The 22,613-nt window shown below is 49.9% G+C and overlaps 1 protein-coding gene across 2 annotated transcripts in view; it reads right to left on the minus strand.

Moving 5' to 3' along the window:
* Window positions 1-16,849, minus strand: part of Rab11fip5 (RAB11 family interacting protein 5) — a 34,419-nt gene extending 17,570 nt beyond the window's left edge. The window contains exon 1 of one of the 2 annotated variants that reach the window (XM_048352741.1): window positions 16,236-16,849. In XM_048352741.1, coding sequence (XP_048208698.1) covers window positions 16,236-16,669 — 434 coding nt within the window. In that variant the 5' untranslated portion in view covers window positions 16,670-16,849. The remainder of the gene's footprint in view (window positions 1-16,235) is intronic. The other variant, XM_048352742.1, reaches the window with a different exon arrangement.
* Between the last annotated feature and the right edge of the window lie 5,764 nt (window positions 16,850-22,613).

A 22,613-nucleotide genomic window follows, 5' to 3' on the forward strand; every position in this document is an offset into this window, starting at 1 on the left:
CACCAAGTCAGCGATCTCCCTGTCTCTGCCTCCCAAGGAACGGGAGTTGTAGGCATGTGTGCCACCCAGCCTGTCTAAGTCTTTACAGACCATTCATCATTCTCAAACCTGGACTCTGTTTAGAACAAGACCCTGAAGCCAAGGGAACTTTATGGTTTCCTGCCTGATCCAACTAAGCCTCACCTGAGGTACTGGAATTAGCAACAGGGACAGGGCTGAGGGGATGTCAGGGGCACTTGTCCCCGACTGGCCACATTCCTCACGCAGCAGTAATGGTGGTTATCTCTCTGGTGTGCAGCTACAGGGAACTTGCTTCCTACATTGGCTATTTTTGTCTGGTTTGAATTTTTTATAAGGTGCACGTTATTATTCCTGTAATACGTATTATTGGAACAAGGAAAAAGAGACAAAATGAACGTCAGCTCCTGTCTTCCTCTACAGCTCCCCAGCCACACAGAATAGGTAGTTTTCCTCTCTCTCCCTCGGAAGGCGAAGAGGTCACCAGCCCTCTCCCCTGAAGGGTCACCTCCCCTCTCCTGCTCTTCCCCAGGGAATCCCAGCCTCTCTAGACCTGCATCTCACAGAAGCCCAAAATGTCTTTGCTCAGAATTTCTATCTAAGACACTCAGGTGCTCCAGAGCACTGTGAGGATAGGATGGTCAGGAGCTGCTGATAGATCCCAGAGGGATTCACCTCTGCCTGCCAGTCCCGGCAGCACTTGGAAGGACCCTCTCAGGCACTGCAGGAGCCCATGGCCTTGACCAGAGTATGCCTTCCCCAAGAAGGCTGAGGCACTCCAACTGAGACAGCATGGCCACTCGGCTAACAGCCCCCAGACAAGGACAGGTCCCTCCCTGCAAAGCTCCTGCTTCTTCTTACCCAAACCAGACAGCCTCCAGCACTGCCCCAGACCTGTCAGCCACTGTGGCACCCACTCCACTGGTGGCAAGGGAGCCACAAACATCAAATATTGCTGGGGTGGACACAGATGGGGCACCTGGCAGACCCAAGAGCAAATGGGCTCTGAGCAGCTCCCCTCCTAGACTGAGGATCCTTATGCTCTCTCCCTTGAAAACAGGGTCACAAGCATCACTTCCCACAGCCCCCTGTCCTCCCCTACAGCCATGAGCTCTCAGGACTCTGGTTTCAAAGTTTCATTTTGCTTTCTGATGACGGGATTGAATCTAGGCCTTGCACATAGCAAATTCTGTATCAATAGGCTACATTCCTAACCCTTTTTAATTTCCATTTATTTATTTTAAGACAGAATCAGACATTGAACCTGAGTTCCTCCTGCCTCAGCCTCCAGAGTATAAGATTACAGGCATGCTTCATCACAGCAAGCTAGACTTTGGAGTGTGTGTGAGTGTGTGTGTATGTGTGTGTGTGTGTGTGTGTGTATGTGTACACGCTGTTCTGAGGCTTAACCTTAGGGCCTGGGTGCTGGCCCTGAGCTTTTGTGCTCAAAGATATCTCTTTACCACCTCTAGCTTTTGGGTGGGTTAATTGGAGATAAGAGTTGTACAGAGGGGCTGGAGATATGGCCTAGTGGCAAGAGTGCTTGCCTCGTATAGATGAGGCCCTGGGTTCAATTCCCCAGCACCACATATACAGAAAATGGCCAGAAGTGGCGCTGTGGATCAAGTGGCAGAGTGCTAGCCTTGAGCAAAAAGAAGCCAGGGACAGTGCTCAGGCCCTGAGTGCAAGCCCCAGGACGGCCAAAAAAAAAAAAAAAAGAGTTGTACAGACTTTCCTGCCCAGGCTGGCTTCAAACTGCAGCCTCAGCTCTTAACCTAGGATTACAGGCATGAGCCACTGGCATCCAGAAGCATGTCTTTTAGTACTCAATTTTTGCAATAGTAATATATAGTAGCAATATCTATAAAAAATTATCAAGAAAAAACAGACATTTGAAATGAGTTTTTGCTTTGTAGTCCAGGTTGGCCTTGAACTGTTGTCTCCTGTCTCAATCTTCTAAGTGCTAGAATTAAAGGACTGCATGACCATGTTATTTCTAGCATGAAAGACTCACCCATGAGAGCCAGAGGCCCCAAAGACCAAAGCAGCCCCCTTGTCCCACAGCCTTCCCTGCAGAAGCCTCAGGAGAGCAGAAGACATGAGGACCAGGCCTGGGGGGGGCGGGGTAGAGAGTTCCAAATAGGGACCTTCTTTAAACAGGAATCTACTACAACCTCAGCTCTAAGCTAAAGATCCAATTAACTTCCCTGAGAGAAGACACACAGCCAGATCTGTGACATGCCAGCCTCAGCTGGAGGTCAGGGGCTGCCCCTCTTCAGCTCATCACATGGCACTGAGAGGCCACTAGCATGGTCACCACAACAACTACAGCAACCCAGCACTCAATGTGTGCTGTGCAGATACTGACTACTCAGTCCACGGACTAAAATGCATCTTACTTTTTTCCCTCAACAACCCCAAGGGTAGGAAAGGGAGCAAGACTCTTGAGAGTATCACAAAGCCTGGACAGGGGGAGGGGAGCCAGGCTGCTTGGAGTTAAGCCACACACACCTGGGGCTTGAACTCAGGGCCTGAGCACTGTCCCTGGCTTATTTTTGCTCAAGGCTAGCACTCTGCCACTTGAGCCACAGCACCACTTCTGGCCTTTTATATATAAGTGTATGTATATACATACATGTATACATATGGTGCTGAAGAATCGAACCCAGGGCTTCATGTATACAAGGCAAACACTCTTGCCACTAGGCCATATTCTCAGCCCCCAATTATGCATTTTTGCAACAGTCCCAGTATAGTAGTCATACCTGTAAGTTTGTCACTGAGAAACCAGATCTTTTCATACAGAATTATAGCACTTGCAGATGTCACAAAATATTTATATTCATCATTCCTTTGAACTGCAAAGTTATTGAATCACCACTAGATAACATTATTTAATAACATAATAAAGCATATTTTTTCAACAAATGTTTTAATATGTTGGTAAGTCTCCTTGGTGTGCTTTGTAACCCTGTCTATTTTGAGATCAAATTCTAAGTAGTCCCTGGGCTTCAGCAGATACCCACAGACTCTGGGCACACAAAGGACTGAGGATGCCCAATTTATACAGAGAAGAGAGGAGCCAGCTCAGCAGAATGCCATGTGCTCTGGTCTCCTGAGCCCCAAGCAGAAGACAGCACTGCTCCCACTTCCCACCCAGTGACACATGGGGCCTAGGGCACAGCAGAGAGGAGTCATGCCACAGTGCTCTGCTGACCCACAAACACCCTGCATACCAGCGAAGGTGACTCTAGGAGCAGGAGCTATTCTGATCACATCCCCCACACCAGACTCCAACTTACCTCCCCTGGCTGGGCCTCAGCCAAGCCCTAGTCTCAGGCTCCTTCTCCTTGTTACAGCCACTGCCCCACCTCTTCTTTTTTTTTTTTTTTTTTTTGCCAGTCCTGGGCCTTGGACTCAGGGCCTGAGCACTGTCCCTGGCTTCTTCCCGCTCAAGGCTAGCACTCTGCCACTTGAGCCACAGCGCCGCTTCTGGCCGTTTTCTGTATATGTGGTGCTGGGGAGTCGAACCTAGGGCCTCGTGTATCCGAGGCAGGCACTCTTGCCGCTAGGCTATATCCCCAGCCCCCACCTCTTCTAAAAAAAGACCTGAACCCAGCGAGTGAAGAGCCTGCGAGCTGACAGCTGGAGGACCCAACCCTACTCTAGGCAGAGGAAGCCGAGATGCCATTAGTAAACTATGCTGCCCCAGAGCTGCCTGTGAGGGTCTCCAGGGGAAGAAAAGTTCCAGCACACAGAGGAAAAACACTGGCACCCTTCCCCCTTTGCTAGCCTCACCCTCCCACCTGGCTTCCCTACAGGACTATGAGCAGAGTAGAGAAGGCACACACCTAAAATAGCAGATATTGGGGAGCACACCATACAAAACATCTGCCCATAACATGGCTTGCTCCAGACAGCTGCTCCCAGCCAGCAAGGAGCCATTTTAAGTGGTGCTGTAGACATGAAATCATTTGCTCTCAAAAGTCTGCAGTGACTACTGTCATGGGCAGCATCTTGAGGCAGGGTAGATTTTCATTCAAAAGTCATCACTAAACTGAAAAATAATGGCCCAGACTTGTCCTTCCTGCCAGCCCTGAGTGCGCAGCATCAGCCTGCCATTCCTATGACAGTGACCCAGCAGCTTCGGGCAGCAGCAGCTCTTCCTTCTGCTGGGATTTCTGCTCATAGAAAAGGTAGAACTGGAGATCCAGGTACAATCATCCACTAGAGAAGGACTGATGGGGAATTTCCACACAGCTGGGTCATGGTAACAGCCCAGAACCCAGTGTTGAATCTCATCCTCCAGGTGACAGGGAGAAGGGATCTGTTAGGAGAGCTAATGTGCAGGACCGAGAATTTCTGGGAAGGCCGTCACAAGGAATCGGTCTCCACAGTGAGTAATCTATCTCCAGAGGGAGAGTGTGTGACATTCTCAAGGTCAAACAATTCAGTTCTTTCACCAGGTAATGGTGGGAATAGAAGAGGGAGGGGGACGAGTAAGTGGGAAGAGAGGTATACCAACCTGGTACCTACTTGGAACCTGGCTCAACAAGCCACCCACAAAGAGAGATTTCTGATTTCAGGGAAATCTGAATGTGGACTGATATGGGGTGATTATCATGGAACTGCTGGGTCTGTACACTAATGGCACGATACCTACATTTTTACTAATCTGTTGGAGACAGCTTCAGAAAATTGGAGCATTTAGGGGGCCCAGAATCACTCACTCTCATGGTCATCCTATTAGTGGCCAAGGCTGGACTCAGAACAGCAAGAGATTGGTGTTAGCCCTGGGCCAGGATACAGGCCTTCTCCCCTTGTCCTATGACTTCCCCAGCTCTGGGTCCTGATCTCTAGTCCTTTGAGTCTCGAGTCTTATGAGCTCACCTGTGAACATGTCTACCTTGTACAGGCACAACCTATGGGATCCTGACAGTCCAGCCCCACACCCACACCAGCACCATCCCTTCATAACCATACCGGGTTCTCACCAGTGAAACTCCACCCAGGCATGGAAAGGAGGCCTCAGCCAGGCCTCCCCTTAAATATTTCCCAAGTACTTGCCAGAAACAAGAACAGAGTGTCCTTGTAGAACCTGCACCTTGGTAGGGAAATAAAATAGCCAAATAAATAAAGAGGGAAGTCAACACCACAAAAGCACACAGATGAAGTGCACAGAAAGGTTGACAGGAAGTGGCAGTGACCTGGGCAGAAGCCCACAGGACATCCCACCCTCAACAGTGGGAAGGAAAGAGGCAAGCAAGGGAGCAAGGAGACACAAGGAGCTGAGATGTTGTTTTGACTCTGGCAGTGAAAAGCATACAGGGTTCAGCACAAGGAGGGGGTCTGATGGACAGCTCATTGTAGAAAGAATGAAGGTCGGCAAGACAGTAAGAAGAGATAGGAGACCACAGAGCCAGCACACCCAGGCCAACTCCCTAGCCAAGCTGCCTGAGCAACTCCTTACACCGCTGAAGCAATTTCTGGTCATAAACTAATAAAATGGATACTCTGATTTACAAGAAAAGCAGGGGCTGGGAATGTGGCTTAGTGGTAGAGTGTTTGGCTAGCATGCATGAAGTCCTGGGTTCAATTCCTCAGTACCACATAAACAGAAAAAGTAGGGAGTAGTGCTGTGGCTCAAGTGGTAGAGTGCCAGCCTTGAGCAAAAGAAGCACAGGGACAGTGCTCAGGCAATGAGCTCAAGCCCCAGGACTGGCAAAAAAGAAAAAAAGAAAAGAAAAGCAGATTTTAGCAGCTATGAATAGTCCAGAGTCTAGAGGCTTAAAAAAAAAAAAAAAACACAAATCCTTCTAGGTACCACTGACTTATACCTGTAATCCTAGCTATATGGGAGGCTGATATTGTTGGGCTCCTGGTTCAAGACCAGTCTGGGGAGAAAAATATTCACAAGACCCTTTCTCAATATGCCTTCTATACCCACCAGGAAGCCTAACATAGGTGTATGCAAGGCAGGTAATGAGACTCTACCTCAAAAATAATTAGCAAGGGCTGGTAGCATGGTTAAGCAGTATTGTGCCAGTCTGGCAAGTGTGAGGCCGTAAGTTCATACATACAATGCAAATTTTTTAAATAAAAAGCAAAACAAGGGCTTTAACGAATATCTGTCTAAACTATGTGCTGGTGGCTCATGCCTATAGTCCTAGCTACTCAGGAGGCCAAGCTCTGAGAATCATGGTTTGAAGCCAGCCCAGGCAGAAAAGTCTGAGAGACTCTTATCTCTGATAAAACTACTCAGAAAAAGCTGAAAGTGGTGGTGTGACTCAAGTGGTATAGTGCTAGCCTTGAGCAAAAGAAGCTCAGGGACTCAAGGCCTGGGGACCCTAAGTTCAAGCCCAGGACCCGTTTAAAAAAATAAAAAAGATAGCACCTGTCTAGCAATTACTAGAGCCAGAGTTCAAATCCTAGTATTATCAAGAAATAAATTAAGCAATGCATGGTTTTACAATGTTTCTCTACAAATGAGAAAATAAATTCTTTAAAATTAAAAAAAAAAACTGGGATGAGAGGTGGGCTTGGTGCACACCTGTAATCCCAGTACTCTAGAGATTCAGAAGTGTAGTTCAGTGAGACCCTATCTAATTACTACTGCTGCTGCTACTACTACAATGACGATGACGACGATGACGACAACTATTACTACTACTACTACTACTAAAATCTGAAGTAGGACATTAGCAGTGGGCAAGGTAGGAGCACCTGAGGGGACCCCTTTCTTGTGCCCCTGTGAACCCTGGACCACCCTGGACCCTTCTTCTCTCCCTGCTACTAACAACAAGGCTTGGACAGATATTCACCTTTCAGTAGTCATAACCCAGGACAGGACCTGTCACGATGTGGCTGTGAAGTGTTCCTGGAAAGGCTCAAAGTGATTTATGGACCGTGGGAGGTACATAATCCACTGAATCCACTGATTGATTTGAAATTCAAAAGCATTCTAGGAAGGTGGTAAGAGGTGAGGCCTGGCTGGAAAAATAGCTCTCTGTGTGTATTTTATCTCTGGCCCTTTTCTGTCCTTCTCTCTGCTTCCTGGCTGCTATGAGGTGAGCAGCCTCCTTTGCCACAGGCCCCTGCCACTATGATCTTCTACCTCACCCAGGCCCAAAGTACAGGAACTGAAATCTCTGAAATCATGACTCAAAATAAGCCCTTCCTCCCTGAAGTTATTTTCTCACAAGTATTTTGTCACTATGATTTCTGGAAAAGCTAACCACAATGGAATCCCAAATAGAGAATATGTAGCTGAGCATGGTGGGACATGCCTATAGTCCTAGTTGTTCAGGAGACTGAGGCATGAGGATCCTATCAGACCATGAATTCTAGGCTAGACTGAACAACATAGAGAGACTCTGCCAAAACAAAGAACAACGAAATCACCACCTAACAAACCAAATGAACAACAACAAAACCATCTTCTATCACCCAGTGGAAAAAGGAGATAGAATTGGCTTCAATCTCAGAAAGAAATTGGAAAAAATGATTTATTTTTTTAATTTGTACTAGCTTAAATTCAGGATCTGAACACTCCCGCAGCTTTTGCACTCCACGTTGATGCTCTACCTTTTGAGGCACAAATCCACTCCTGGCTTCTTGCTGGTTAACTGAAGAATCCCATGAACTTTTCTGCTCTAACTGGCTTCAAATTGTGATCCTCAGATCTTTGCCTTCAGAGTAGCTAGATTACAGGCCCAGATTAGGGGGAAAAAAAGAAAAATTTTCAGGCCATTGTGGGCAAACTCCCGTTGACTGGGAAATAGGTTACCTTGTTCTAGTCCTGTCTCTGATTCAAGTGGATTTTTTTTTTTGCCAGTCCCAGGGCTTGAATTCTGGGCCTGGGTTTTTTGCTCAAGACTAGCACTCTACCACTTGAGCCACAGCATCACTTTTGGCTTTTTCTGTTTATGTGGTACTGAGGAATCGAACCCAACCCAACACACACACACACACACACACACACAGAGTCATCCATCCTGCCTTTGCAAAATGGGTTATAAAAAAGGGAGTGCCAAGTACAACTGTTACCCTCAGAGTTTAGGAGGCTACTTCTCTTTTCCCTTGGCCTCCAACACTAGGCCTCCTCTCCTCTTACTCCCAGGCAGAGAAGTATATCTCACACAGCATCATAGTCATAGGCTCCAAAGGTCTGTCCTTTGCTAGCCTCCAAAGGGCCCCACACTCACCCACACAAGACAAGCTGGAAGAATGCCAGGAGGCGAGTCTGACAACCACAGACAGCACAGCAAGGTGTAGGGCCCACGGCACAATGCAGGGGAGAATGCACTGGGCTTAGAGGTCAGCAATCTGCTGCTAACAAGCCACGTGGCCATGGACAGCTCAAGCCACCTCCTGAGACCTCCATTTCCATGTCTGTAAAAATGGGGGTCACCCTGCTGCCCTCAGGGAAGAATAAAATGAGGTGATGCTAGGAAAGCACTCTGGAAAGTAGGCCAGCCACACATCAAGATCTGGGTTTACTGTCTGTTAAAGGTCTTTTACAAGCTGTCATCAGCCAGGACCAAATCAGCAATGACCAACCCTGCCCAGAAAGACAGAGAAAACCAGCAAGGTGACCTCTCCCAAAGGATCTTCATAACAGCCCTTCTCCCTCCCCCTCCCACCCTCCTGTGCTCCTAACCTCATGTTCACCCTAAACAGGCACCTTGGGTTAGAGAAGCCAGATCTAAATGGTGGTGTCCCTCCTCTAGGGCGCCAATATAGACCCTTGACAAATCAAGACAAATGATACAGGTTGCTGTGGGAAAGTGAGGCCCATTACAGGTACAGAATTGTGTGTTGAGGATGCTGCATGTGGGCAGAGAGAGAGGGAAGAAAAACCCTGTGCGTTTGCATGTGGACACACAGACTAACTTTGGGAGGTTACACAGATCTGGTAACACTGGCAGCCTCTCAAGAGAGGAGCTGGGTGACTCAAAGTAGGGGCAACATGTACTTCCCTCACTGCTTCTCCTGTGCCTCACCACCTCCCACCACACTACCTCCCTTTCTTTTTTTTTTTTTTTTTTTGGCCAGTCCTGGGCCTTGGACTCAGGGCCTGAGCACTGTCCCTGGCTTCTTCCCGCTCAAGGCTAGCACTCTGCCACTTGAGCCACAGCGCCGCTTCTGGCCGTTTTCTGTATATGTGGTGCTGGGGAAATCGAACCTAGGGCCTCGTGTATCCGAGGCAGGCACTCTTGCCACTAGGCTATATCCCCAGCCCCATTACTACCTCCCTTTCTAGAAGGGCAGTCTGTCTGCCTCTAACTCACAAGTCCCATCAGGCTCACCTGCCACTCAAGGCCACCCTGATTCCCCCCCCCCCCAATCCTAAAAGCCCTCCCCTCTCTTTCTCCTCCCCCCCCTCCCTCTTCGCTCCTCTTTTCAGATTGTTAATATACTGCTTTATGAAGTCATCCTTCCTGGGTAAATCTTGTCTCAAACACATTTTCATTTTTCTAAAAAAGAGTTATCCATTTTCTTTCTCTTATTTCCTCCCCAGTACTGGCCTAGGCACAGTGATTATGGTGGTTGCCCATAATGGCTTTTCTTTTCTTTTCTCTGGTCTGAGACTAGAACTCTAACTTGGTACCTGATGCGCTCTCTCACTGCTTGGTGCTCTGTCAACTGAGCCATACCTCCAACCTCCTCATAAAAATGAAGTGGGGGGGGAGGGAAAGAAAATCCAATGAGCAAATGGCGGAATCACCATGGAGGAAGAAAGGGCTAGCAGCATTGTGAAACAAGCATGTGATATCCTTGTATTGACAGTCTGATCCAACTGAGTACTAGGGACCAGACAGAGCTTCCCAGGCCTCAACCCACCGGAGAAGAACCTGGGGGCAGGCCACACCCCCATCCCTCAGACAGACACAGCCAGGCAGAATACAGAGCAACTGTGCTTACCCCATAAACCCAGAGCTCATCCTGGACAAGCAGGTCATACTCAGAGCCCCCAGGCTCTGCATGAGTGTCAGGGAGGGCAAGGAGGCCTCAGCAGGGCTGCTGCTGAGCACCTGGCTTTGTGCAGAACTGAATTGGGGGAGAAAAACTGGGGAAAGAGGTGGGGCATAGTCAGGAACACAGACTCTGAGGCCAGAGTGTGTGGGTTCACACACTTACTCAGCCATGAGCTGTATACCTTTTAGAAAAGACACTTTATAGGCCAGGCATGGTGATACATAACTAGAATCCCAGCTACTAAGGAGGCAGAGATAGATAAGATCATGGTTCAAGGCCAATCTGAACAAAAAGTTAGAAAGACATCCATCTCAACAAAGCTGAGAGTGGTAGAATGAGCCTGTAATCCCAGCTACATAGGAGGTTTAGGTAGGAAGACTGCCTTCTAAGGCGGGTCCCTAGCAAAAAGTATAAGAACTATCTGAAAAATAACAGTAAGAAGGGCTGAGAATATAAGTCAAATGGTACAGCAAGTTCCCAAGTTCCAACACCAGTGCCACCAAAACATAGTTACCATATCTACACCTCAAAGCCTTGCTCGGAGCTAATGCAAGTCAAGTCCTCAGGTCAATACCAGGACCTAGAAAAGCCCTAAAAAATAATGGCATCCAGACCAACAAGGCAGTAACAATCATCTACCAGAACAGTGCACCATGTTCCAGGGGAGGGGATCCCAAAAGCTGGAGCAGCTAATGGGCTCTGATGACAATCTAGTAGGTCTTGAGCTGTCCTCAAAGAGGCTTGCTTCTACCCAAAGAAACCTGGGGACCTGCCTGCTCGGTGCTTCCAGTTCCCTGTCTAGATCACCACCACCACCACCCCCCCCCCACAACTCAGCACCTAGCTGATGCGCCCTCCACAGCAGGGGGCATCTCTGTGCTTCGATATCCTCCCACCAGAGGCCCACACTTGGTCTTTGCTCCTTACTCAGGAAATGCCTTCCATGAGGCCAACCCACGGGCCTCAGATAAGTGGGACCCCTCCCCTTTCCCAGCAGTAGCCTACGGACTCCCTAAAACCACACAGGCATTTCACACACACCCTGGAATACACACAGGACCCCAAATGCCATCTCTTCTTCACTGCCAAGATTCACAGAAAGCACACACAACCCTACCCTTCACTGACTGCCTGTCTTGTCCTCTCCACCCCCAACCTCCGTTTCCAGGCTCTCCTCTAGCTGGAGGCTGGAATTCCCTGAGTAAGGGCTGTGTTTCCTGTGCTGGAGTCCCAGGGTGAAGCAAAGGTTCAAAGTCTAGGCAGGCCTGGCCAACCCCCTCCCCCGCAGCCCCTCCACCCTGGGCGCCCTGAGCAGGCTGGCCAGTGGCTGTACACCACTCCCCACCCCCCAGGGCCTCTGGTCATCTGCCCAGCCCCTCTCCTTCCTGAGGGAACCTGAAGCCAGCTCAGAAAGAACCCAGGGCCACTTTTCCTGGCAGGACAGTCAGGTGATCAGGTGCATAGAGGACGCAGGCTATGGATACCATTGTACTTCTCAGCATGGGGAGGGGCTCAGAATTCTTCAGAGGAAAAGAAAAGGGAACTGATTTCCACAGGGTGAGGGCAGATTCTGTCACTGTGTTAATCATCTGTCCAGGCACAGGGTGGGGAGAGCAGGGAAACATCTGGACAAAGCCAGACCAGCAGTTTAGCAGTGAGCAGAGAGGAACTAGCTTCGTAATGGCAGCAGTAACAAGAGCAGCGGATAGCTGCCACTGGACAAAAAGGACAGCCCTCAAGGTCGCATAGGATAGTGGCTCTGCTGAGTTGCATCTTGTCCCCAACTGCCCACAGGGAGAGGGAAGCAGGGCAGACATGGAGCTGACCACAAGCCCTTAGTGGCCTGGTTCCCACTCAGGGCCAGTGCAGATGCTGAGGGGAGGGGAAGGAGTCATACTTCTGCTGCTGCTCACACAACCCCAAATTAAAATGGCCCCATGACCAAGAGAGATGCTCCACCAAATGACTGCTGCCCAGCAGCCCCCAGCAGCCCCACTGGCTTCCACTCCAGGCTCAGAATCATCAAGAACACGAGCTGGGGGGCTGGGGATATAGCCTAGTGGCAAGAGTGCCTGCCTCGGATACACGAGGCCCTAGGTTCGATTCCCCAGCACCACATATACAGAAAACGGCCAGAAGCGGCGCTGTGGCTCAAGTGGCAGAGTGCTAGCCTTGAGCGGGAAGAAGCCAGGGACAGTGCTTAGGCCCTGAGTCCAAGGCCCAGGACTGGCCAAAAAAAAAAAAAAAAAAAGAACACGAGCTGGAGCCAGGGACCTGAGTGGTCCTGGCTGCTTCCTGAAGAGCAGCTCACACCTGGAAAGCAGAGGAGAAAAAGCTGTGGAGCCATGCAGCCCACTGAGGCTGAGGGTGGAGAAGGCCTCTGAGGGGAGGAGAGAAGGGCCCCTCAGAAGCCCTCCCCACCTTAAGGAGGACCTTAGCCTCTGAATCCCATGAGCAGAAGCTCTGATCTCAGACTGTGCCCTCCACAGCCACAGGCCCCTGAGCTTCCCTTCTCCCTAGAATCCCCAATGGCACAGCCTGGTTGAGTTTCTTTGGCATTACACTATTAGTAGAAAGACCATGGTTAGACATGGTTAAAAGGCAATTAATCTCAACTCACCAATCCCTCAACCTTGGCATTTCCAAGGAACCAGCCTCCAACCATTGATCCAATAGGCCTCTATACTCTAGGCCTCAGGGAGAAGGTAGATGAGGGACTCCACACAGCAGAACAGTACCCTCCCTCCTCTGCCCTCCCCCAGAGCATCAACAGCAGGTCTCCCCAATCCAAATGGTCTCATAGCAGATTTCCTACTTCCCACTCCCAAACTTGCTGCTCCCCCTACACACACACACACACACACACACACACACACACACACACATTTCCCATGTGCTCAGGGCCATTCCTTTGGGGGAGGAAACCACATCAACTGCAAAAAGGCCAAAAGGGTCCAAATAACCCACCTGACCCCACTGAGCACAAGAGAACTAACAAATCACCACCACCTTCACCATCTCTGCCTTGAAGCCAGGGAGGAAAACCCAGCACCCACTGAGGACTGCTGAGGGAGACGCTGAGACACACACCAGAAAATAAATTCCAGAAAAGCATCTGAGCATTTTCAGACCCAATGGAACCATTGGGGATCCAGGCACGGTTCCACTGAGGGAGGATGGTTCTGATCAAGTACTCTCGTGTGCTATGTTCAATTTTGTTTTGAGAACTATTTGGAAGCCTCCAGTGTAACTCCTCACCTCAATGAGGGTCCCACAGACAAGGGACTTTCAGGTGCTCCTGGAACACCTAAGATCTCTGCCACCACTAACCCATGAAGCTGGCCAGCCCCGGGGCAACCCCAATAATTACCACTGTGAAAGCATCTATCTGTCTGGACCTGTAGTGATGGCACTGATGGTATTGTATTCAACCTGTGTGGCAGATAGTTATCGTCCTGACCCTTTCAGAAACAGGGAAATGGTTAAGTAACCTGCCTGCTGGTAAGTCACAGAACTGGAACTGAAGCCCATCTAGTCTGGAAGTTTTCCAGCGGCATGCTGTCCTGCTTTCCCCCAGGGAAGAGGTGGCTCTAAGCAGGGCTGCCAAGGAGGAGAGCTGCAGAGCTAGAAGCTGACCTGGCTACAGGTCAGGTCGTAGCCCTGGTTCTCTAGCTTCCAGAAAAGCGAATGGCAGAGAAGCCGCATAAAGCTAACTCATTTCCTTGGGAACTCTCATACTCCAGTCACCACCCTTGGCCCGAAGGCTTTTCCAGACTCTTAGCTTCTTGTCTGCCTCCCCCATCATATGAAAAGAAGCTCTTCAAGGTCAACAGACATCTTCCAGATGAGGGCTGCAGTTCACTGCCCCCAACCATGCCCAGAAACTCCACAAAATCTTCACTTATACTTGCACTTTATCTCTCATATCATCCCCTTTTTTTTCTACTAATGGGGTTTTGAATTTTGGGCTTCAGGCTTGTTGGATAAGCACTCTAACACTCAGGCCATGCTCCAGAGCCCATTTTAAGGATGAGAAGACTGACACACCAAGCCTGTCTGATGCAACTCCATAGCCTCCTTCTCTTATCCATAGCCTCTCATTCTCCAGTCAGATTCTCTAGATGACATGAGGGCCATCATCTGTCCTCCCTGAAACTACTACAGCCGGCTCCTGAAGTTACATATGAATACCATTTTTTCTCCCCCATTATCCAAAGCTGAGGAGGCCTTCTCCCTACCCAGCAATGTGCTCACTCACTGCCTCAGCCACCCATGCCAGGTGCTCCAGGAAATGCCACCAGAAGCAGCCATTACAGCCTGAGAGAGAACTAGAGGAGGGGCAGCAGGCTTCCCCCTCTTCTTAGTGGGCATGCTGTTAGGTCCACTGAGACAGAGGAACAGGCAGATTTCATAGACTTTTCCTCAGCCCCCCCCCCCCCACCGCCTGAGTGCCCCACCCACCCACTGGGGCCCCCTCCAAGCTCTATAAATAACCCAGGTCAATGCATGCATCAGAGGAAAGGCAGCCAGGTGGGTGTGGAGTGATGCTTGTGGAAAAGATGACTTCTAAAAGTAAATTAAGGTTCCTAGTCAGATCAAGATGTGGTAAGTCAAATTCTCCCAGACACCCTGTTCTTGGCTATATAGACACACCTGGACCTGCAGGTGAGGCCAGCTCAACTAAGAAAAATCCTGTGGCCAAGAGGAAAGCAAAGGAAAGAACTAGGGGGTAACTTCAAGCAAGTTAAAGGTTTTTCTTTTTCCTAGTTCCTTTTGGTCTCCCCTCCCCTGACACACACACACACACACACACACACACACACACACACACACACTTGTCATCTACCAGGCCTGTTCATAGTAGCTGAGGGTGAAGAAACTGGCAGAAAGACTGGGATGATATGAGGATAAGCACCTCTTCAAAAAAGAAAAGGCCAAGAAGAGATCTAAGGAAGAGCATTCTACCCGACACCCACCCCCCTGGAGCTCCCTGAGCCAGGAAGGAACCAGAGGACTGAAAGGGGGAGGAAAAAAACAAAACAAGGGCCAAGCTATACCACATGATTCCACACCCAGCAACCAAACAGCAAGTCATGAGGGAAGAAGGCCAAGTGAGGGGGACATGAAATCAGGTCACAGGAACCTGCCCCAGGCCACAGCCAGCTAGCCAGCCAGGAAAGCCCTTCCCAAGTTATGTATTGAAAAATATTCAAGGTCAGGCACTTTACTACCCAGATCCTTCTTTCATTTAGGGCTGCATCAAACTCAAGACTTACTCCACTCCTCTAAGGAGTCTTTGGATTTACTCTGAGAAAACATTCCTTGAGAAAAATGTTTCCCATGGCTCTCCCCACCCAGGACACACACCTGGCTCCCACCAAACAGATCACTCACAAAGTAGCTACTTGAATGATCTACAGCAGGTGATCAACTCTGGGGACTGGCATCTAGATCTCACCCAAGACCCCGAACAGTAAATGATGCTCAAAGTCTGAAGCCTTTATCTTAACGTAGGAAAGGCCAAATGCTGTCCAAATAAATGACTGAAACTCACTGGTCCTTGTGGGGCAAGTGTCTTGGAAATCTACTTGGACACATTAACCACGCTGCTTTCTCCACCTGAGGCAAGGCAGGAAGGATAGACAGGCCACTTGAAAGCTGACCCAAGGGTCTTCCTCCTTTACTTAAGAGGTTGTCTGGCCGACAGCCCAGCGACCCTGGAGACAGTGGGAGATGCCTAGACCATGATGGCCATTCCACAACACACGAGAAACAGATGCCCTGAAGGATCTCTTAAGTTTGCTGGGATGCCTTGCTGCAATCTCAGCCAGTAAGGGAACCCACACACCCAGGGTAAGGCAGCCTCTCCACTACCCTAGGGACTGGGCACCCAGCAGCGTCCTACAATTCTCATCCTTATTATCCTCTGAGCAAAGGGTGACAGACCCAGAGGCCCGTTTTGATTTCCCACAGCCCACAGCTTCAGGATCCCATTCCCAACTTTCCTGGGCCACAACTCAAATTCCACAAGATGTCCCAGGGCTCACTAACACCCAATCCCATCACCGGTCTCAAATGGGAAAGCAGAGGACCGCAAAATACACAGAATTAGTCTGTCGGTTTGCGTCCTGGAGCGCGAGGCCAGAGGCTCACGGCCGAGGTTCTGGGTCCTGGATCCCACACCAGCCCCGCCCAGTTAGGCCTCCAACCGTTTCGGCGACCCCGCGACCCCCACTCACTGCGTGTGCTGGGCGCGGCCAGCGCCGAAGACCTCGTCCAATGCCACGGTGGCCTGGCCCAGAAACTTGTCGACGCCGATGAGCGAGCGGTGCATGGTGGTGAGCACCAGCTCGCAGGCGGCGCTGGCGGGGGCCGGGGCCCAGGCTGCGGGGCCCGCGTCGGCCTCCTGAGCCCGCAGCAGGCTGTCCAGGGCGCCGGGCGGCAGCTCGAAGGAGCATTCCTCGCGCCATTCGGGGCAGCCCTGAGTCTTCTCCACCACCGACGTGCTGTACTTCTCGCGGCCCACCTGGATCACCGTGTACGCGTCGCTGGTGCTGCCCGCGCCCGAGCTCTTGCCCCGCAGCCCGCGGGCCCTCAGCACCGTCACCTGGACGTGCGTGGGTAGCCAACGGGAGGGCCCCGCCGCCCGCTCCTCTTCCCGCACCAGGGCCATGGCGGGGGAAGCGGCGGAGGGCAAGGGCTGGCCGGGCCAGGCGCGGCCGCGCTGCCCAAGCGACAAACGGGGCGGCACGGCAGGCGGTCAGGAGCCGGCTCCCAGCGCCTCGGCCCGCACCCCCGGCCGCCGCAGCTGCGGGCTGGCCTGGGCCGAGCCGGCCGCCGCCTCCCTGCCTCCCGGGCAGCCGGCCGCACAGCGACGTCAGCGCCCCGCCCCCCGGCCCCGCCTCGCAGCCCGCGGCCCCGACCCGCGTGGCTGTGCGGCAGTGCTGCCGGGAGCGCCTTCCCCGCCCGGGCCGCCGCAAACCCGCCTAGAGCGGGCGGGGCGGGAGAGGCGCGGGCCCGGAGCGGGAGCGGCCTCTGCAGAGGGGTGGGCGTGGCTTCCGCGCTGACCCCGCCCGTGTGTGGGAGTAGGCGGGGCTCCGGCGCTGGCCCCGCCCCGGGGTAGGGGCCTGGGCCCCCGCGGCGCTCGGCCTGTCCGGAGCACCACGCCCTCCTCCCGATATGAAATACCCGCTCTGCCCTTTCCAGCCAATCCCACATCTTTCTTCAGAAATGCCCTTGTCCCGAAAGCCCTCGCCCTAAAATGGTCCCGGCGCGCCCCTCCTGGGAAGTCCCACCTTCCCTGGGGTCGTGCGTGTGGGGTGATGCTCGAGGGTCCCGCCTTCCCACGCTCGCACCCGGCCGCGCCCCGGGAAAATGCCCTTGGAAAACCGGAGCGACTCCCGCTCCGCCACGTGACAGCCCCGCATCCATCCTCCCGACGCGGGAAGGGACCTGGGAAACCGAGAGCAGGCTCAGGACACGACACGCAGTGGAGCGCAGGGTGATGAATAAATGAGTAACCACATCAATATTTAAGCATTCACTCAGTGCTGAGGGCCATGCGTCACGAGTTGAGGGTTTAAAATAATTACAGACACCTATTACAGGCCTACTGTGTGCCCAGTCTTGGGTATAAGCGGCAAGATAAAGATTATGGTTAATCATCACAAGTGCTGTATTGCAGCCAACTCTGACTGTGTGCTTTATGGGCATTACCTCATTGTATCCTCACATCCACCCTGTGCGTGAACATGGTCTTTAATCCCTGTTTTACAGAGGATACATTGCAGCTCAGAAAATTTTTTGCCCAACCAGTATAATGTGTGTGTGTGTGTGTGTGTGTGTGTGTGTGTGTGTGTGTGCACGCGCTAGGGCTTGAACTCAGTTTCTTGTTCTTGGCTTTTTTGGTCAAGGATGGCACTAGAGCCACACCTCCACTTCCTTAATATAAATTTAAAATAAAGTATAATACACACATAGAAGAATATCAAGGAGGTCAGAAGATTTTATGATGAAAAGTAAAACTTCTTTCTCCAGCCCTCAATCCAGAGACACCCCTTATAGGCAGTAGTGTTTCCAGGCCTGGTAGATTAGTTCACATTGCTGCATAAAATGCTTTCCTAGCATTATCTGGAGTTATCTGACCATTATCTATTGCCTTGATTGATATGATTTCACACCTACTTCCCTCAATCTGAAGTATAGTTAAGCTATTGTTATTTTTAGTTCCTCTATTGGAAACCTGAATAGAAGCCTTTATTCTTCCTAGGTAGACTTGTCCACAGTACTTCTTGACTCTCCACTTCTCAGGCCAAGTTCTCTACCAGGAACTTCAATCTGGGAAGTCCACGGAGCTGGCAGTGGAGAACTATCACAAGCTTTTGCTCTGAACTCTGGGATGGGGAGCCCTGGGCACTATACTACATGGTTCACATCCCTGTAGGTGGCACCCAGGTTCACAGCCACCCCACATCTGCCTACAGATCAACATTTAAGCCAACTCCCTAACCTCTCATTTCTTCATCTGGGAAATGGGAACGATGACTCTCACCACAGTTACTGAGCAAAAACAGTGGCTGGGGGCTGGGGATATGGCCTAGTGGCAAGAGTGCTTGCCTTGTATACATGAGGCCCTGGGTTCGATTCCCCAGCACCACATATACAGAAAACGGCCAGAAGTGGCGCTGTGGCTCAAGTGGCAGAGTACTAGCCTTGAGCAAAAAGAAGCCAGGGACAGTGCTCAGGCCCTGAGTTCAAGGCCCAGGACTGGCAAAAAAAAAAAAAAAAAAACAGTGGCTGTGCCACTGTTAGGCACTGGTGGCTCACGCCTATAATCCTAGCTACTCAGGAGGCTGAGATCTGAGAATCACAATTCCAGCCTGAGCTGAGACTCATCATTTATAACTACCACCAAAAAGCAAGAATTGCAGAATTGCAGGTGTAGCTCACATAGTAGAGCACCAGCTTTGAGCAAAAAAGGTTAGGGGCAGCACCTGAGCCCTGAATTCAAGACCTAGTACACACACTCACACACACATTTCCCTGCTGTTGCAAATGAAGATATCTTTACTCAACTTCAACTAAGATCAATCTGTCACACTCCTTAAACTTATTTGTATCTGCCTGTCCTCCTCTGTGATTGCTCCCACCTCTCTGTGCCTTCTTCCTCCATGCAGTAGCTAAGCTTCAGGAAAGGGCTAAAGAGAATTCAAATGGGCTACTCCTCCTCTTTCCTCCTGCCCTGGCCCACGCAGTCTGGCAAGTTCAAACTTCCTGCTGGCTCAGGAATGTGGCTGTAGGGCAGTGCAGCCAAGCAGAACTCCCCCTTTTGGCCACTTGGCCCTAGGAGGAAAGGGTGGGTCTGCCAGCTGTCTGTGGTCAGGAAAGAGCAGAAACTCCGGTTAGTGAGGTCTCAGCCACCCAGAGGCACAGTCCCTCCTCTAGAAGAGGAGACCACCAAACCCCACCCATAGCAGCCCTGGAGACATGGCTGTTCTAGCACAGGGAAAACAAGAAGAACCTAGATGATTTTTTTATGGTACTTGAACAAGGGAAGTCTTACCAGAACCAAGAAGACAGGGAATGCAGCAAAGGAAGACAGGAAGACAGGTGCTGGTGGCTCTCGCCTGTAATCCTACCTACACTGGAGGCTGAGATCTGAGGATTATGGTTCAAAGCCAGCCCATGCAGGAAAGACTGAAATTCCTATCTCCAGTTAACCACCAGAAACCCGGAAGTGGCGCTATGGCTAGCTTTGAGCAAAAAAGCCCAAGGACAGTACCCAGGCCCTGAGTTCAAGCCCCACAACTGACAACCCCTCCCACCCCCACCCCAAAAAGAAGAAGACAGGAGCCAATCAGAATGAGCTCCTAATGGCCAGAGCTGGGACTCACTGAATCAGAATTAACCACAATGTTATGGGTCATAACCTATAAAACTCCATGAGTCTATAATAATATCAATAAATGTTTGAATAGAGCCTGGCATGGTGTCCTGTAACCACAAGCATTTAGGAAGCTGAGTTCAAGACCAGCTAAGCACAGGTAGTTCACACCTATATAATCCTAGCGATTCAGAAGGATGAGACCTGAGGATCAAGATTTGAAGCCAGCCCAGGCAGAAAATTCTGTGAGACTCTGTCTCCAATTAAACAACTAAATACTGAACTGGAGGTGTGGCTCAAGTGATAGAGCAGCAGCCATGGGCAAAAAAAGCCTAGTAAGAGTACATGGCCCTAAATTCAAGCCTCAGTACTGGCACACACACACACACACACACACACACACATACACACACTTCAAGACCAGCCTAGACTACATAGTAAGTTTGGGCTAGCCTGGACTACACAGAAAAACCTTGACTAAAACCCCCAAAACACGAATGCATGAACGAACACAGTAAATGAGGAAGAAAATAAAATTTTCCTTAAAAAATTTCTAGTGACATATGTAGGTATTGTTCCCTCCTACAGGTATGGTTTAATTTTCCTACCTCATGTGTGGGATAGACTCAGATTCAACTCAAAAGAACAGAAAGAAAATGAAAAACAGTAACTTGACAATGGCAAAGTGTGGTAGAGGGCACCTGAGTCAGTTGATCTGGTGTTACAGCAGCTGTGCTACATCACATCCATAGAAGGCAGCCTGACAGGATGCCATGAGAAGGGCACTTCCCCTCCGTGCTTTTCCAAATCCTATAGCTGCTTCCTAATCCGGAGAAAACAGGAGACAAATCCATCCTTCAAGACACCCGACTTTTACCCTACGAAAGTGTCGAGGTCAAGGTCTATATCACAGACAGAATGACACTAAGGAGACATGACCAATTTCCTAACACATTGCACTAATGTGGTCCCTAAATACTACCTTTCAGGTTTTCTTCTTTTTCTTCCTCTCTTTTCTTTTTCTTTTTAAAAACTCTTTCTTACCTCCTTCCTTTCTCTCTCTTCTCCTCCCCTCCCCACTCCTCCCCCTCTCCTTGCTTTCCCTCTTTTCTCCTCTCCTTTTCTTCTCTCCCCTCTCCCACTGCCTCTCCTCCTCCCTCCCTGCCCCCCCCCCTTTCATACTGAGCTTTGAACACAGGGCCTTGCACTTGCTAGGCAGGCAGATGCTGTACTCTTGAGTCATACCCCAGCCTTTGAAGCACAAACCTCAGGTCTCAGCCACCTCAGTAGTTGGGATTACAATGTGAGCTGCCAGTGCCTGGTATCTGTTCCTTTTCTTTTCTTTTAAATAGGGGCATTAGAGGCCTGGATCGGTTTGTAGAGAGCCAGCCAATGAGCAAGGGCATTAAGTACTGAGTTTGAGTCCCTAAAAAAATAACCAACAACTGATGAGTTACTTTTCATTTTAATGTAACAAAAATGAGGGAGGTAGCAGTTGAATAAGAAATGTACTCACTGCCTTACATATGAAACTGTAACCCCAATGTACTTCACTTTGACAATAAAGAAAAAAAAATGGGGGCTGGGAATATGGCCTAGTGGCATGAGTGCTTGCCTCATATACATGAAGCCCTGGGTTCAATTCCCCAGCACCACATATATAGAAAATGGCCAGAAGTGGCGCTGTGGCTCAAGTGGCAGAGTGCTAGCCTTGAGCAAAAAGAAGCCAGGGACAGTGCTCAGGCCCTGAGTCCAAGGCCTAGGACTGGCAAAAAAAAAAAAGAAAAGAAAAAAAATATGTTGCTAGCTACTCAAAAAAAAAAAAAAGATTGCAAAAGCATTGTTATATAAAAGCAGTATCAAATGAAACAAAGAGATAGGGATAAAGTATTACAAAAATACATGAGGAAGTTAATTTTTAAAATTACATTATTTTGCAGGACTCTGGTAGCTCGCACCTGTAATCCTACCTACTCAGGAGGTTGAGATTTGAGAACCGTGGTTTGAAGCCAGCCTGGGCAGGAAAGTCTGTGAGACTCTTATCGCCAATTAACCACCAGAAGACCAGAAATGGTGCTGTGGTTCAGGTGGTTGAGAGTTAGCCTTGAGAACAAAGAGGTTCAGGGACAGTACCCAGGCCCTGAGTTCAAGCCTCAGGACAAGCAAAACAAAAATAAATAAATAAATAATTAAATAAATAACATTATTTCTAGACTTAAAGAGGTGTTTGGTATTTGCCAGCTTAAAATTTTCAAGACATTTTAGATTTACAAGAAGGTACAAAGATAATCCAAAGAGTTCCTATCCACTTCCTACAGCTTCCCGCATGTTAACATTTGACTGGTACAGTCTTTTTTCTACACTTTTTTTCTTTTTGTAACCAAATTAAGAAATGAGCAAACCAGGCAGCGGTGGCTATTCCTGTAATCCTAACTACTCAGGATGCTGAGATCTGAGGACAAGAATCAAGCCAATCCTAGGCAGACAAATCTGAGAAATTCCTATCTCCAATTAACCACCAAAAATCAAGAACTACAGATAGGGCTCAAAAGGCAGAGGGCCAGCCTTGAGCATAAAAAGCTAAGGGACAGCACCCAGGCCCTGAGTTCAAGCCCCAATACTGGCACCAAAGAAGAAAAAGAGGAAGGGAGGGAAGGAGGGAGGGAGGGAGAGAGGGAGGGAGGAAGGAAGGAAGGAAGGAAGGAAGGAAGGAAGGAAGGAAGGAAGGAAGGAA

This window comes from Perognathus longimembris, chromosome 8 (assembly GCF_023159225.1).
Source record: "Perognathus longimembris pacificus isolate PPM17 chromosome 8, ASM2315922v1, whole genome shotgun sequence".
Lineage (NCBI taxonomy): Eukaryota > Metazoa > Chordata > Mammalia > Rodentia > Heteromyidae > Perognathus > Perognathus longimembris.